Here is an 18,086-nt window from a genome sequence, read left to right on the forward strand (position 1 = left end):
TTTTTTGAATATGTATTTCAGGTTATTGAGAAGAATTCTGGTGGTTGGTGGTACGTCCATATCGGAGAAAAGGAAGGCTGGGCTCCCTGCTCCTACATTGACAAACGTAAAAAGCCCAACCTGAATCGCAGAACAAGCACTCTGTGCCGCCCAAAAGTTCCACCACCAGCTCCGCCTGTCAAAAAACAAGACTCCTCGGAGACTGCACCTCCCAGCAGCCCCGCATCTGAAGCTCCAGAGTCCCCTGTGTCTCCAGGAAGGCTGGTGTACGAAGAGCCAGAATATGATGTACCTGCCATTGGAGATCTGGACATGGAGTCTGAGTTTGAGTTTCTGAGGGGAGAAGGTTCCTTGGTGGATGTAAAATACGGGGAAACATCCTCAGAGAAAGGATCCCACTTGTCCTCCAAGCCTTCTCCGGCATCGTCACTCCATAGTGCATCCTTCAAGATGTGCAACTCCTTTGAAGATGGCCACGAGGCAGAGGGGGAGGCGGAGGCAGAGTGTATCTATGAGAATGATGGCTTTCTGCCTTTCAGGGAGACACCTGAACGGCAGTGCAGCAGAGACTCAAATTCCTCCAAGACAAGTGTCTTGTCAGAAACTGGCAAGACTGCAAACCCGACATCAGGGGGATGGAGATCTGCAGGTCACAAGCTTAAGATAGACTTGAATGGGAGCCCATTTTCACCCAAAGCTAAGGAGGCATCCAGTCCTAAATCTGCCTCTCCTGAGTCCACCCCAGATCTGTCTAGAACTAAGAAAGACCAAGAGGAAAGCAAGGCATCCTTTTCCATCAAGTCTTCCTCCAAACCAAAGCCAGTGGTGAGGCCTAAACCACAACTAGCCAAGGCCTCCAGTGCAGAGAAGATGGACATCAGTTCCTTGAGGAGACAGCTGCGGCCAATAGGTCAGCTGAAGAATGGCACCAAAACCAAGGGTGAGGACTCTGAGACAGCTTCTGTTATTTCCTCAGAGGACTCCTTTTCTTCTCAGAGCACGTCCGATCTCTCCTCCATCTACTCTAAAGGCAGCCGGGGAGACTCTGATCTGGAAGGTGGCAGCCTGTATCGCACAACCAATCCCTATGAGAAGGTCCAAGAGACTGAGGTCAGCTTCCCAGCTAATGTGGAGGTGGAAGTGCTTGAGAAGCAGGAGAGTGGCTGGTGGTATATCCGCTGGGGAGACACAGAGGGTTGGGCCCCGACTTACTTCTTGGAGCCAGTCAGGCAACAAGATGACATGGCAGGGTCTGAATCTGATGGCACCCCAACTAAACCTGGAAGCATCAGCAAGTCCAACAGCCTAGAGAAGAATGAACAAAGGGTGCAGGCGTTGAACAACATAAACCAAAACCTTAAGAAGGTCACCCCACCCATTCCATCCAAGCCTCCAGGTGGCCTTTCAAAACCCATCGGCTTGTTTGGTTCACGGAAGCAGAATAGTACCAAACAGCAGCAGGTGGTCAGACCTCAGTCCGTCTTCATTTCGGCCCCGATCAGGGACGGTGCCAGCCCTGTTGGCTCTCTCAGGCGAAACGAGTCCCTCAACTCCACAGACCACCCTCGTGCCAGCCCTACGGTGCGACGCAATGCCTCCTTCGGCACTGTGCCACGCAACTTGCCGCCAAACAACATAGCACTACCCCAAAGGAACAGATCTGCTAATGGTAGCTCTGAATCTCTTGGCCTTGGCTCTCCGAGGAATGCCTTCCCTGTATCCACCGTTAAACCAAAGCCCCACATCATCCATAACAACCTCAAAGAGGTGTTTGTCTCCATAGCAGATTATCATGGCGATGAGGAGACCATGGGGTTTCCTGAGGGGACAAGTCTGGAGGTCCTTGACAGAAACCCCAATGGATGGTGGTACTGCAAGATTCTGGACAGTGGCAGACCTAGGAAAGGATGGGTTCCCTCAAATTACCTCGAGAAAAAGCCCTAGCAATCATGTGTGGAGCTGGCAGAACTCTGAACGTGCGTGTAAAGACTACTCAACTGATGCATTTGTTTTGTGAAAAGAAAAAGAAGCAAACCCTAAGACCTTAAGTAAGGATTGAAATCTTACTCCGGTACCTTTTGCCAAAATGAGCAGCCAGATCAAATTGTGACTTTGAAATGAAATGAGACATCTGGTAAAATGAGTCTACATGATACAGTACCTGAGACGTTGCATTAGGAGCAATATATCGAGACTTAGTGACGCAGCCAAAGAGAACACCAGTGAGCGGAAGAATGATTGAATGATATTCTTCAGTGGTTACCTTTAACTTGAACTAAGATATCATTTTGTGTCCAATCTTTGAACCCCTTCTTTGTAAGTTTATGATGTCATTTAAAAAAAAAAAAACGTTTTATGCATTTAAAGCTTACTGCATGTTTGAAACAATTCATTATACTGACAATGCCTTGAGCTGTTGAAGTTTAACCTTTTTCTCCTCCTTTCTTTAAAGAAAATCTCAGTTGTTGCCAAAGCTGCTTTTCGTTAGTCTCACCATGGTGCTGTCTGTTTGCATGTTTTTTTATATTTCTTATACTGTATGTCACCTTTTATGTGAAATATTTTATCCAATTTAATTGTGTTATATTGTTCTAACAAAACAATTTGTGAGCATCTCAGACTATCACAGTATTATCTTACACTCTCAATTCCTGATGATCTCCCCTAAAATGTCTTACTTTCATTTTAGGGGTTATTTGTCCAAATTGAAACGTCATTTGAAATTATATTTATTCATTCCTTAAAAATCATATTATTACTTATTTTATTATTATTATTATTTTAAGAAATGTACTCGTAAAAAAATCACAACCGCTTAAACATTCTTAAGAACTGCTCTTTTAATAATAACATTTTGAATTTCTGCTGGGCAGTAATTTTTACATAACTCTTCAGCTGCAGAAGTACTGCGATGCTCACTTTTGTTTAATGTTAACTGTGTGACCAATGATGATAATTGAAGTGCCAAAAGAATGAATTCAATAAATGCACTTTTTAACAATCATAAGTACCTGCTTTTTTTCTCTTGAATCATTTTTCACCCATAGTTTCTGTTCGCCCACACATCAGGTTTGGGCCTCCTATAGTGTTTTCCAAACTGTTCTGACATTTACTCTTGCATAAGACAATCTCACATACCCCTTCATCAACACCAGCCATGATGTTGCAATACGTTTCGTATGAATGAAATAAAAGCCAGATGATATTTAAAAATATCATTCTAAAAAGGGACAAGTTGACAATAGTTATTTATATAGTTGATGTGTGATATTTAGGTTTCTTTAGCATTTGTATTTGTATAGGCAGGGAAGCGTAAGTGTAACATGTTTATCACTCACTTTAGCATATTAAATCCATACATTCAATGATACACAAAACAATAAATTAACACGGTTAAATACATTCAAGTATTCCCAATGCTATAAAGCCTCTGGGGTTTGAACAAATACAAATTAAAGCACAAACTAAATGCATATCTGGTAAGAAAATACGAAATAGCTGAAACGTAATTGTCTCTTTCAAGTGCAAGACATCGTTATCACTGATATTGTGAACGTATTTTGCGCAAGTACTTTTTCATTATTTAAAAGGAAGAAAGACAGGTATTTGAGGAAATATCAGAAATTCCTTTTAAGGGGAGGCGTGTCGGTGTCAATGTTTGATTGACAGCAGTTGGAAGGCTGCCAGTCAGTAAGTAATTGACGGACAGCGTGTTGTTAGCATGGATGTATCAAGTTAGTGGGCATTGAATCCGTCTGTGTAAGGAGGAGTAAGGAACACAACAACAGCTGACTGGACTAAAGTCACTCATGCTGGTAAGTCAAAATGCGGTTTCTGTGCTGCAAACTGAGGTTAGCTGTGCATTTTCCCCAGGTAAATCTTTGTTTGGTGGCTAGTTCAACAAGCTAAGATGCATGTCCATGTTTGTAAGAGGGAGTTTTTAGCAGGAAAGTTGGTTGTTCTTGTGAAGTCTATAGCCGTCATTAAACTAAAAGATAAATAAATGTGCGAGTATCTAGGACAGGTGATTTACAGAGAAGATGTGGATATTGTAAAAAAAACAGCCATTTCAATTGATTTTAATGCTCCACATGTTGCATTTTGCATGGCAATCACCGCCACTGTTTACGAACATCATATGAGAAGGGATTAATTATCTGGTGAATTAATTGCAAATTAATGTGGCGTATAATAAACAATTTAATGAAAACTTATCACAGGCCATAATCACCATTATTATTAAGCCTCTCAGTTGTGTTGCATTAAAAGCATTCTGCCTAGGAATAAATATAAGGTAGAGAATGTGTTTATATCCAATATAAAAACACATCTTTGCATATGCATCACAGCCTAAGTGTTTGATCAGCTGGATGCTGCAGATACATTAGATCACACTTGGTTGCCTGTCATCCATTTTATTTCCTACCCATAACACTCTGAGCCATAGTGATGCATTTCACTTTGATTGGCCTCCTCTGGAGAACCGAAACATCTGACTTTGGTTTAGAGGGTTTTCATTCTGTGGTCACTGGGGCTGCTTAATTTAGCTTAGACTGACACAGCAAAAGTTGAAGTTACCAGTGTGGAGTTGTAGCCTATAATATTGCCTTCAGCTATAATTACAGAAACACCAAATCAAAACCCTGATGCAGTTTTCCAGAGTGAGACACTGCATACTCTTTTGATATATTGGATTTGGTGAATATAATAAGATTTACAGCCTACAGGAACTTAGTGTGAAATATGTCCATCCCGCTGGCTGTCTCCTCTATTGGGTTCTCATATCTCATATCTCACTGGCTTGGAACTAAGTTATGGATGCCCGTTGATCATCTTTATACCATGTTTGTCTGCTGGCTGTCTGTATTTTCTTGCTTGTTGTACTCATGTGTAGAGTTTGTTTATTGCAAAGGATAAATCACAGAAGTTAAAAAAAGAGAAAAAGCAAATTCTAGATGTTGCAGGTGAGATAAAGATACCCCGAAGGACTTATGACTTCACATTTGATGGTGTTCTGTCTATTATTCTGTCACAAGTTGTTCAAAGTGTAATTTATACTGAGTGTGGACGTTTATTCTTTATCTTGACCTGCTGGGCAAGTTGATTAAGATGTGACTTAAGGCTCTCAAAGTTGTAAGTAGACCTTGTGTGAAGAGCACTTTGTCAAATTGATGCAGGAAATATAATAAGAACCGTGCAAGTAAGCTCTCCCCAGTGTTGTCATTATCAAACCATTGCTGATGTGCTTCTCTTTTAGGGTTTTCTGTCCTCTGCAAAAGTGCTGGAGCTCTTTGTGGCCTCTGGAGGGCAGCAGCACTCAGCTTCACTGCTCTATGGCAACCTTAGACTCTGTCTGCATCAACACAGCAATTACATTATAAAAGGGTGAGAACAAAAACTCTCAATTGATATTTTGCACTCAGAACAACGTTGTACTTTAAATAATTGCACTTCTCCTCAGAGTCTGTCCCTTAATGCTTCCAATCTCACTGAGGAAAATATTTTACATCACAATGAACACTGAAAGCTTAAAGCCTTAGCTACAACAGAGGAGCAAACTCAAAATCCTGACTGACTGATGTCAAATTCAAATTCAAAATCAATATTGTTGTGCTTTTTTGGAATACAAATGTATTAATTAATGTAATAATAGGTGGCATGTGCGTTTGACCAAACAGCTGTCCAGAAGAGATACCATAACACTGCTCCAACAAGTCTGCCAAGCCCTTAAGCCTTCAGAAGGCCGACAGCCAGGTTCACTGAGAGGTCTGAGTGGAAAGTCTGTGTGTACACAGAAACCGGTGAGATATACCGTATTCATGTCACTGTCACATATACTGGCTGCGTTTTTACTCTCCCCTCTAAGAACACTTGGCCACGAACGGCAGCCACTGTCTGTTTCATGTCCGGACGTCATAGTTGTATTTGTGCCTGTTGGAGTGCAGCTTTAGAGCCAGGCCCACGGGGTAGTAAATAACAGATGAGCTTCACTCTGGCCAGGTCTACATACCACCACTCTAAACAGTTTCTCTGTGAGTTATATCTGTTTACTAAAAGCCCCTTGCCTTTGTTATTCATATAGTATAAGGCAGGGTGTTAGTCAAGAGGCTATACTACTGTAGAGAGTGATTGTGTAAAGTGGCAGCTTTTTGTCCTCAAATTGCTTTCAAATTTGAATTTATTTTTTGCACAAGACATTATATCAGCCATTTATATAATGTATGCTCTGGGAAAAGGGAATGGTACTAATACATTCCTTATCTTTTGTGCCAGATTTAGTTGTTTCCAGCTGCATAAAACATAAAAGGACTGTAGCTGTGAAATGGAAATGGCCAGGTTTAACATTTTATTGCAATGCGAGCCAAATAAGTATAGGGATATGTTTTTTTCTTAAATGACTTCTGTATAAGCAGATGATTTAATGTTTTGTCATGTAATAAATAAGGAATCAAGACAGTGATTCAAATTAAACCTTTATTTAACAAACTGAACATGATTAAACCACCTTAAGAATAATTTTCTAACGACTATAAATCCCAAGCCAAGGAAACCAAAGTTATGAGCTGATAATCTTGTCCACCATGCACTATGTCTTCCTTCACTTACTTGCTGTTATTGTTTTATTTAGGCTTAAAACAATTTGGTCACATTTGACAAGCAGGCTGGGAAAATGATGTTTGTATTGGAACTACGCCTGCTTAACCTACAACACAAATTCAAGATATCATTGAAATATGCACAAGTAGGACCAATGCCACCTTTAAACAATTTATTTCCCTTTTTCAAAGCACACATTTGTATATGGCATTCAAGGAAACACTTGACATCTTGTAGAGTTTGCTTATCTGCTTTCTGGAAAATAGTCAGCTAAAAAGATGATAGGCTTCATTTTCAGACTCTGATTTTGGTCTCCAGCAATACTTGAGGGAATATCTGGCTCTTTAGCTGCTAAATGATTTGTTAACCATCTATTCCCCATCTGTATCAAAAGATAAAGTACTTCTGTCAGGTATATTGTTATAGTTTATACGATTGCTATAACTTTTACAGGGCATTTGTGTTTAAGCTAAAAATAAAATGTACAGTATTTTCCTTCTGGGAGTAGAAGTATTTGGAATTACTCAAGTAACTTTCAGGTACTTGTACCGAATGTGAGTAAATGTACATAATACCAGTTGAAAGTGGCCTCAATGATTGTATTCTTCACCAGACGATTAATAAACATATTTCCCAAAAATGCCAAACAGAGCCTTTCAGGGAGCATAATGTGTTCTGTAATTAACTATGCAACACTCAAATAAACAATTTTCTTATTTTTTGGACAGTATACTGTAGCTATACATGTAAAACAAACAGTGATCATTTCTTTATAGTAGCGTTGACTGAATAAATAAACCTCATAATGTACAGTTAATATTACACTTATCAATACTATTTTTCTATCAAAAATGTTTCACAAATGTTTTATTTCTGCTAGGTCATATTTGGTCAGGAAGTAAAACAAAAACAGGTAGAAACGTAAAAGGAGTATCTCTCAAGCACGACAAAATTCCAGTATTATGCGATGCAGTGACAAAGGGAACGATAATACAACATTTCATAGCAGTGAATAAATTCACACACTGATATTAAGCACACTGAAATGTTTGTTTTGTATGTTTTGTGGTGAAACCTGCTCACATCAGAGACATTAAAACCATGTAAGAGCGACTTTAAGATGAATATAAACGTCCTGTTTTTACAAGGAGGAGCCTAGCAGACCCAATGTGTGTCCAGACTTCTCTTTTAAGGCACACAAGAAAACTTGACTGTGACTCAAACGTCATACAACAGAACATTTCCCTCCACAGCGGCAAAATAAAGCTTCAACACCTTGAAAAACAAAAACGTAATAGCACTTACTAATTACCAAAAGAGTAAAGTTTTAGCAAGACCAAAATTACACCTGAAAATAGCTTGCATTTCTTCACAATTCAAAGCAGTACATAATGCATGAAGTTATTTGAGTGAAATTGTCCTTGGAGTTTGCTTTTTACAGACTAAGAGCAGCACTCAGACACTGATATGCAAATGCAAACCTCACAACGTGCTACAATAACAAGCCTTGTCACTGACTGCAGTCGTGTGTGTTTTTTCACTTAATGACTTGGTTTAATGAAATGCGTCACTGCTGAAAAATATTTATGTTTTGATTTAATATACATATGAAGGAGTGTGTGTAACCTGAAGTATGCAAAGCCATCTGTAACTTTACAGAGGGATTTCATGGCTTTCTTGCAATGATGAAGAGATTGGTTTGTCATCTTTATGTGCTTGTTCAGCATTTTAAAAATACTTCCCTGCCCACCAATGTTTATTTGGATGACTTTTGTCCAACTAGCTAGCTGACTGAGGCCGCCAAGAAGCAGGACATGCAACTCATTCAAGTCCCACATTTTACAGGCTTTCATACAAACCTCTGATGTATGGGATGTGCCTGAGAGAGCAAACACTTTCTTTGCACTGAAACGATGAGCAGACACACAGCTAAAGGTGGCCCTTCCTCCCCTGTCTTCGTCCCAAACATACAACATCCTCTCTCCTACCTCGCTCCCTCGTCACTGATTTACATCCTCATTCACCGTGAGCTTGACCTTCTATGGTGACAACATTCACACTTTTTTCTACCCTTCGCAGAATCTCGCCCTGTCTGAAATTCACAGAAGCACAGCAGGCAGTGAGATATCTGACTAACACTTAATTTATTTACCCTTTAGGCCTAGGCATTTCATTGTGTTTTATTGCAGGGGAATATTCTGAGTATTAAAAAAATGGCTTATTTTAGATGTACTGCTAGGTTTTTACAAGGAAAAATTCTTAATTTTTACCCATTCCCCACTTGCGTCTGAATGTATTCAGGAAATGTCAAATGAAACCAATGTTGATCATACTGCTCAGATTAGCATTGATTCTTACTCTTAAATAACACTTTTTGACCGAATGCATTCTGACAAGCAGCTGGTGGAACTACATATTTATTCTTCTCATTTCTTCTGCTGCTATGGACAATTTTACTACCTTTTTTAAATTAGCTAGCAGTGATGCAATCACCAGCAGAATGAAACGTTAGTCTGCAGGAAGTAGGGCAGATGCCTCTTCAGATTACTCTTTCTCTTCAACAAATCACACAAAGCACAGATTCACTCGACATGAGTAGGCCATGGCCCTATCTGCAGATCCTGCAGTTGCACATACTTTTTGTCACTGTATGATGAGTTTCATAGCTGGATCCTGATACTGAGACATCACAGATGGGAGCTGTGAGATTTCCAAAGATCTTCATTTGACAGATGAAATGTTTTAAAGATGGATTTTGCAGGAGTCCTGCTGTAGAGTACCTGAGCCAGATTGCACACCTAAAGAAGCGGGGCATTCACTTGTGCTGCATCTGTCTTTACAAAGTCTTGCATGGCTTAAACAACCTCTTGAACCTGACAATGTGACTTGTAGTCTTAGCCTACGTGCTCCGGTAGGTCTTGATGATATCTTTGATTGTCCTCCTGCAGATGGGGCAGCATGCGTTGGCCATCTTCTTGAGTTTGAGGCCACAGGCGTAGCAGAGACACATGTGTCCGCAGGCGTAGAGTACGGTGTCCACCTCGTTCTCGTAGCAAATGGTGCATTCGTCGCTCCACGAGCCAGAGCATGATGGGAAGGTGGGGGACTCTGGGTGGCTGGAGAATGGAGAGCTTGGAGTTGTACCTGTGGTGATGAGACAACACATTTGAGATCTGTGAGTGACTTGGAAAGATAATTGAACAAGAAATTGAAATAGGCTTCCAAGTGGTTCAGGCAGACAGTTTTATTGCTACACTCCAATGAGACTCTTGTATCAAATGCACCTTTTTCTGTTTATTCTTTATTACCATGCCCACTTTTTTCTGCTAATGAAGCTCCTTCTGTCGCTATTATCTGCCAGGAGTTTTCCTGTCATGCTGTCTGCAGCTTGGGACAGCAGTGATGTCGGGGATCACTGCTTCACATCCCGAGGTAAATATTTGCTTTATGTGGATCCATGCGTATTGTGAGCCAATGTCTTGGCACTGTACAGTCAGTATTTGTGTGCTGACGGCTGTTCTATTGCTCTCCCGCATGTCTGCATTTTTATCAATTTCATAAACAAAACAAAGAAAAAATATCACAAACATCTGCTTAGCAAATACCCATAGGGAGAAAACATAGACAAATAGTGAAACTGGAACTATTAGACAAACCTGTGGAAGAGGAAAAGGCTGAGTAGTAGCTGGAGTTGAGGCTTGAATTGAGTTTGATGTTCAATTGTGTGTTGAGGTTTGGCTCGGAGTTGCCGCTGCTGAGCATTGTGGGGGTGTTGGGTGTACAGGATGGGGAGCTGGGGACCGACGGGCCTCGAAGGTCTGGGTGTGGAGATGAGCCTGAAGTTACAAAAGAGACATCTGGGTCACAATAACAAAGACTTAGCACAATATAAAAATCTGATTTCCATGATTTGTCCCGCAACAGAGACCGTTATGGTAACAGCAAGAGTATAGTGCAGATTAAGCAAAAAGAGTAGACCTACATATTATATAAAGTATGCACGGATTATTAATTGTAAAAAAGAAACGCAATAAGTAAAAATAACTAACAGATAAGTACACCATGGTAAAAAACAACACCTTAGTAGCAGTATACAGTATCTAAAGAAAGTGACCATATCAAAATATTGAAGTAGCTGGTAATGTTTACAGATTATAAATAAATTGAACAATGATTATATGATCATCTATAAAACAGGAAGCTAAATGCAATCGTTCCCAACTGGGAATCAAATATTTCCATCATGACACTCCGCTGAGCTGTTAATTAGAAAATGTAGGTGAGAGGATGTCTTGTTGCATCCCTGTTAATGTCTCAGTCTGTCACATTGACACACACATATTACATCTCTTCTATAACCAAGCAGATGACTTGTGAGTGCACAGTGTCTGTGTGTGGGTGTGTGTAAGTGAGTCAAGAGCCTATGAGTTGGTGTAGCCAAGCACCCCCCCCCCCCCCCCCCCCCCCCCCTTCCTTCCTCCTTCATGAGCCCATGATCCCTCTGGGTAGGGTACAAAAGGCTTTCACAGAATCTGTTGTCTGTCCCGTGTGATCCGTCCCTATTCGCACCCCTTAACCACCGGCCCTGGCATCAGTTCTTCCTATTGGCACTCGTCTCTCCTCACAGACCAGAATACCGACCCTGATTTCAGAGACAGATTCTGATCCAGTCTGCCTGACACACACACACAGCATTGTTGTTTATGCATTGTCCTTCAAATGACCACGGCAAAAATATTGCTAAACCGTCAGGCCAGCCGTTCACTTGGCACCGTCATTCATACAGTACGTGTCAAATGATCTATTATTGGTTGTTTGCATCCTCTCCCACAGTTTGCTTGTCCAAATGTTCATACAATGGCAGTGTGGGGTGGAGAAACAGCTAAAAAAAAGAACCACAGTTGGTAAGAAATTGCTTGAATAACAAAAGACTGTTGGCTTAATATAAGCAAAAGACACTTTTGTGGTGTGTTGTTTGCAGAAAAATGTATACAGTTTGTTGCATAACCCTGGCTTCGTGCTCTGATCCGATGCTCTGAACTCTTGCCTCTTTCTTTGGACCACTCCAACCACTGTAGTCTCGTTTCAGCCTATGTAAACAAACTATAGTAACTTTTTAGACATGCAATGATCAGCTTGCTGCTATAAGAAAACCTCCATAATATGTACTTTTAAGTTTAGCGCTGTGATCAATGTGTTTGTTCTGTTTTTGCTGAGACAAGCTTTTTCGTCTATCTTTTTATTCTTTATTTTATTATTTCTTAGAGGCATGTACCAATAATACCTATGTGGCAGACCAGCTGTTAGCAAAAGTCTTGGTGAACCCCTAATAAGAAGGAATAGATAACCCTCATGTCTATTCCTGGTCCTTTCATCAAGCGTACCTTTCATCTACTTTTGTATTATGAATTTACTGCTGGCTGTGTGACCAGGAATGAGTATGTGAATAGCTTTAGTCATGCAGACAGTACAGGAGACTTATTTGTGGCTAAGCATGTGGTGGCTTTCAACACTTGCTTATCAAATAAAGAGTTTTTGGCACACCGTGTCAGGCTATTTATTTCTTTCCCAAAGTCTTGTTTTAAACCCGCATTAACAATTTTCTTTTGGTCCGTTGGGGGCAGCAGAAAGGAGCTTCTAAACACAACACTGACATCCCCTTTTTAGCTAATTTGGCAAAGTTGTTAGCCAAGAGACGTAATCTATTTATAGATCAGTTATAAAGCTGGATTAGAACTGTAATTTGGTGTTGTGGTCCTTTAACGCAGGGGTTCCCAACCCCCGGTCCGCGGACCGGTACCGGGCCGCAGAGGTGTTACTGCCGGGCCGCGAAATAGCTGTGTTTATCGTAATATTTGCAGAATTATAAATATATAAAAATATTTTATCATAATATTTTTTCAAAAAGTGTTTAATTTTCGCACCTATGCCACCAGTCATATTATTTCATCCAGTAGCTAGTTAATCTTTCACCAGAAAACCGTTGAAAATGGCTTTTATGATGAGGGATTCGGCGGCTCAGCCTTATAAGGTCTCCTCTCGTGCGCACGAGCTTGTTACCGGTGCGCCAAGTAGGAAGAGGAGCGCACAGGAGACAACCGTTTGATTGCAGACTGTTATGTTTATGTGGGGAAATGGTGGTGCATACATTATTTGAGATATATTTCAAACTCGGACTTCATTTTAAGGACATGTCGGCCAGGGGTGTAGAGCTATTTGTTTAAGCACCGGATTGGCAAAACAGAAGAGTAAACCAGTCTGCCTTGATCTATGAATTAATGTCCGGGACTCTCACGATCTGCTGCCCGCAGCTGCTTTATAGAAGGAAACCCTCCTTCACTTCTTAAAACGGCTGCAGCATCCGGAGGCAGCGGGACGTATACTCCGCTTCTGAGAAGTGCAGCACCAGTATGACTGTGTTTAACTTCATCAGAACAGCTTAAGAGTGACTGCAGGCTGCTACGTGTTAACCACACACACCTATACACACACATCTACACACATCGAACTGCCCGATTACTCCCCCTTTTATTAGTTTTATGAAGGAGATGTCCAGTCAGTCACCAAGGCGCATGATGTGTGTGTGTATGTGCTCTGCTCAGCTCAGCTCTGTGTGTTCGGTGTGTTTGTGTCTGTCCGACACCGGCATTTGTTTTCAAATGTTTATGAACAGTAATTTACACACATATGGCTAACTCCATATATGCGGCTGTTCCCAAAATAAATTAGTTTAATCTTAATCTCGATGTAGTGCTAATGCTGTCGGAGTGCACCGGAACGAACGACACTATCATAATATCTTCTGAAAACAAATGCCAGTGTTCATAATGCGGCTTCTCCTCGTTTTCCCAGCATTCACTGGATTATCCGTAAATCATACAAACAAAACCAAAACGTTAATTTATCTGTTTTCCCGTTTTGGTTTAAAAACTGAATAACGTCGGTTTTTTGGTTTTCCGAAAAACCAAAAAATGACACCGGTTCTTTTTTAAACTTTGTTAATATGTTTTGGATGCATATTGTTCTAGTATTTGTTCAGGCTGTTACATACAATTAGCCTCTGTTGCTACCTGCTGGTGGTGAGTAAATATTAAAATCAGTTAAAATTGACAACCGGTCCGCGATGTTTTTTTAATGTATCTGCCGGTCCTTGGCACAATAAAGGTTGGGAACCCCTGCTTTAACGGATTTAAGTCCAGTATTGTAGCTTTGTTTTGTTCTCTACCAACTCCTGGGGGAAATATCACTGTCTTTAGCAGCTAGGTTAAGTGCTTCACTTTTGGCTCTAGCATGTCAATAACTGTGTCTGTGTGTCGTACAGTTTTACAGCTTTTTTTTGACTGAAAAAGGCTACTTGATATAGCCTAAACGATGCCATAAGCGAACATATGAAGTTGCAAAATAAGTGCAAAACCAAAGCAATGAGTCAAAGACGCCCAAACGCTACTTGGAGCTAAAGGAAGCTTTAGAGCCATGATACATCTCTGTACGTTTGCACTTAGAGTAACCCCTTTTCACGAACAAAGAGTTATATGATTAATTAATAGACAAATCTTAATTGCATCAGCTTTACGATTACTGCTGAGCACTAAACCCACAGCAGGAGACCTGTAGTATGACGACTGAAGGTCATAATCGATTCAAACTGTCTCACATGAAATTAAAAAGATAACACGGACATAATGACGACGTGAGAGCAACAGTCTCCCATCTGTTCCATTTCACCGGCTTGACGACACCCAGCCATGACAAACTGTCAATTGCCTCAGCGGCTAGATGTTTCCATGGCAACACGTGGCATGTGGCTCCAGAGAGTGGGTGCGCACAGACGTCACAAATGCACTCCCCACAGCTGGAGTGGGTAATGACACGAACAGCGCTCATACCCCAAATAATCAGTACGGACTGAGGGTGGGCAATGGGCGCTTAGGATAAGGAAATGCACAAGTAAAGAAGGGAAAGATGATTGGAGGACCAGTGTTATGGGGAACGAGCTGTGGGTGGAATACCCAGAACCTCAAACCTCCATGCAATTACATTTTAATAATGCATATTGAGGGCATCATAAGGAGCTATCACGGGCCTCCTGCTGATACATAATGCTGGCTGCTGGGAGCCCACGCAAGACAGAAATAACCTCCTCAGCCCTGGTCTGACTGACAACATGAAAGAGAGGAGAGGAGAAACTGTTATGAATAATAGGACAGAAACTTTGCCTCTTAATTATATATACACTTCCTGTGAAGAGAAGGCTAACCGGCTGGTACAGAGTCACTTTCATTGTAGCCAGAAGACATCGCGGCCGAAAGATTGTTTTCAAATAATTATGATGAATCTGCGGCGACTGCAAACAAATCAAAAGCACTCACATTTAGCTTGCTGCACTCTTCAGTATTTCACAGTCACACAATAAGACACGTCCAAGCATGCTTGAGCTTCTTCTAATGAAAAATTGAGAATTTTAAATCCTTTAAGTGCAGGAGTCTTAAAAACCGAGCAAGTCATACTAAATATTTCAACCTTAGACTTGATTTGCACAAAATGTGGTTACGTTTTTTTACCTCTTCGATGGAGATTAGTGCAGTGTTTCCTAAAAAACACAATAGGGGAAGAATCCTACAATTTAGAAAGAATAAGTCCTGAACATTTAGACAATACACTTATGATTAGATCTCCACTTGGAAGCTCACCAGCCGTTGACTCAAACCAAAAACTATTGCTATGTAGGAACATCCAGGGAGTAAGAATCTCAAAACCAAGCATCACTGTGTGGAATCTGCTGGAGTCACATGGCAGAGGACACAACGTTAATATTCATATCCAAACTGTGAGGGGGTTGAATGTAAATGCCAGACAGATGTACGAGTTGATAAAGAGTCGTAGAGCAGCCAAGATTGGAAACTAGGGGAAAACTATTTAATGACTCGGCTGAGTGGAAATTCAGCCTCAAAAGGTCATTCAGGGATCCAAGACTGCAAAACTTCTGAGTGGAAAGTACGGAAATTACATTGTGTAAAGATCTACGCAACATTTTACATTTCTTTTCACCTTGAATTGATTTTATATTTAAACATTTGTTACAACTAATGCTTATAAAAAAGCTTTATTTTCTTCTTTTCTCCTGGGCTAAATCTGTCATCTTTTGATCTTAGAAAAAATATATAATTTGCAAATTGTTGCTAATTTTGCATTTTAGCTTGGATTTGTGGGTTTCCGTCGACAGTTCAATAACATGGAAAACATCACTGACTCTGAATGGAGAAAAGAAGGCATGTGGAATCAGTGAAACTAAGCTATTTTAAGTACTGAGGTACGTTTTAGGTTATCATTCCCAAACTAATATAAAATCTGAAAGGTGTTTTAGGCAGTTAATATAAAATAAAAGCGGTGTGAGCGTACCTAAAATCCTGAGTTGTGTGATGGTGCCGTGCAGACCGTAGAACATCCAGAGTGGTCTGGAGTTATCGACACACAGCTGCATCCCCGCGCTGACACCGTTGTGGCTCATCATGACCTCTCCTTCTGTGTTCACCACAAAGCCCAGGATATCTCCACTGTGGAGCGGCACCGCCACCCGACCCACGGCCCAGAACTCCTTGCGGTCAACCAGGGACTCTGGGTTTGACGGGAGGTCACTTTGCCTCAGGGTGGCTGGGTCACAGGATGTCACGCCGTAAGAGAGACACCCAGGCCGGGCTACACCTGTCTTCACCTTCACAAACACCGTCTCTGAACAACTCATCGGCCGATTGGTGAACACCAGGGTCCTCTCGTCACCACGGTGATCCAGCCTCGCCACCGTGTGCTTATCCAGCCCAGTGACATGGACGCCATGCACCGAGTGGAAGTGCAGATCAGTGTCCAAGTGGCTGGGCAACAGCGAGCACTGCTGGGAGTTTTGAGAGTTTTGGGGCACATGGCAGGAGGCGGAGCTTAAGCGATGTAGCCGTTCCTCTTCCTCATCATCTTCTTCCAGATGCGTGTCTTGCTGCTGTAGGCTCAGGTCACACAGGCTGATGGAAAGGCGAGGGTCATCGCTGTTTCGCTGAATGTAGGCCCTGTGGGCGGCAGCAAAAGAACGAGGACGCAGGCAATCCAGAGGGACCATCTCGCTGTCTGTGAAAAAAAAAAAAATCCCACACAGGAATGTTATATAATACCTTGTTTGTGATGTTTTAAAGAGAGGAATTCAATCTGAACCAACACACAATGTCTGAGGCTAATACAAGCTCTCCATTTGTTGTCTCTCCAAGTGTGCACAGAACCAAATTTAATTTACGTACCCACTTAGTATTCTGCATATCCTAAGTACAACACTGGTCTGTTTTACATTCACTGTGCGCTGCTCATTCATTACACCTGTCACTGTAAACAAATGGTGCCTTCCGGCTTCTCTGCTTTATAACGTATTCATTCAAATGCACTCTCGGTACTAAGGCCTGAGAATATGAACAAATACGTCAACCTTTACATAGTCAGAAACATATCAGGACTCTTAAGTGGGAGCATACTGTAGCTGCAGGCAATAGGCTACATCACAGTAAAAGAGATGTAACAACTTTATGTAACGTTGAAGGATAAGCGATGCACATGAAGCCACTGAAAGACAATAAAGCTCAGCTTTGTTTGAGCCTCTCGCTCTGTCTTTAGCTCGGAGTCCTGTAATAATGAGCAACATTTAATTTTTTATCTTATTTCTCATTCTTATTTTCACATTCAAAGCCTGAGGTGTGAAGATGCAGACATAATTAGAAGCGATTAAATCCAAAGATTGGATTTTAAAAAGACTTATAATAATGCCAGTTTACCTTTCAAGGAGCAGAAATGCATGTGTAGTATACAGCGGGTGACAAATAGCTGTAATGAGCTGCCAAGACTCCTCTCTGTTTACATAACAAACTGTCTTTGCAGTAGATTCTTAATGTACTGTTTCTAACTCTGTACACTGTTGACATTTTAAGTTGCGTCTGGATGCTAAAAGCAGACTTTTTCCGATCATTGAAAGGGAAAGGCATTCTTAACTGTATCACATGTCTCTCTCAGAAATAGACCTTCCTATTCTAATTCTGTTTACTGTAAACTAGACTCCACATGGGAGCATCACTGCAAAACTAAAAGAGCGTAACTTTCCGTGCACGCGGTCGGTACAAACGGATCTGCATCGTGGCACGCTTGGGGGCATGCTGCCAAATTTAACACGGCCCTCTAACACGGGCTAAAATTAGCCTGATTGGACATTTGAGGAGAGTGGGGAGGGACAGGCCGAGCAATGAATGACATGATGGCTAAGTTGTGTGGCTCTCAGCCTCAATCTGCTTTGGGCTTCCCCTGTGGGAAGTGGACTGAGCAGGAGAGTGCGCCAGAGCAGGAGAGGATGAAAAAAGGGTGGGGTGGACACTTAAGAGAAGGGCATACCTCACCAGCTCCTCTTTATCACACAAAGACAGCACATCTCCGGCCAGCCACTGATAAACTGCTTGAACTTAATT

General features: G+C 41.4%; 2 protein-coding genes across 5 annotated transcripts in view; one reads left to right on the top strand and one right to left on the bottom strand.

Annotated features, from left to right (window-relative positions):
- sh3pxd2ab (SH3 and PX domains 2Ab) overlaps window positions 1-3,007 on the top strand; it is a 43,849-nt gene extending 40,842 nt beyond the window's left edge. For all 4 annotated transcript variants that reach the window (XM_034152058.1, XM_034152059.1, XM_034152056.1 and 1 more), the window contains one exon: window positions 22-3,007. In XM_034152058.1, coding sequence (XP_034007949.1) covers window positions 22-1,944 — 1,923 coding nt within the window. In that variant the 3' untranslated portion in view covers window positions 1,945-3,007. The remainder of the gene's footprint in view (window positions 1-21) is intronic.
- A 3,453-nt stretch (window positions 3,008-6,460) lies between these two features.
- neurl1ab (neuralized E3 ubiquitin protein ligase 1Ab) overlaps window positions 6,461-18,086 on the bottom strand; it is a 28,990-nt gene continuing 17,364 nt past the window's right edge. The window contains exons 4-6 of the mRNA XM_034152167.1: window positions 15,997-16,713; window positions 10,254-10,433; window positions 6,461-9,741 (exon numbers count right to left, since the gene is read on the bottom strand). Coding sequence (XP_034008058.1) covers window positions 9,497-9,741; window positions 10,254-10,433; window positions 15,997-16,713 — 1,142 coding nt within the window. The 3' untranslated portion in view covers window positions 6,461-9,496. The remainder of the gene's footprint in view (window positions 9,742-10,253; window positions 10,434-15,996; window positions 16,714-18,086) is intronic.

This window comes from Trematomus bernacchii, unplaced genomic scaffold, assembly GCF_902827165.1.
Source record: "Trematomus bernacchii unplaced genomic scaffold, fTreBer1.1, whole genome shotgun sequence".
NCBI lineage: Eukaryota > Metazoa > Chordata > Actinopteri > Perciformes > Nototheniidae > Trematomus > Trematomus bernacchii.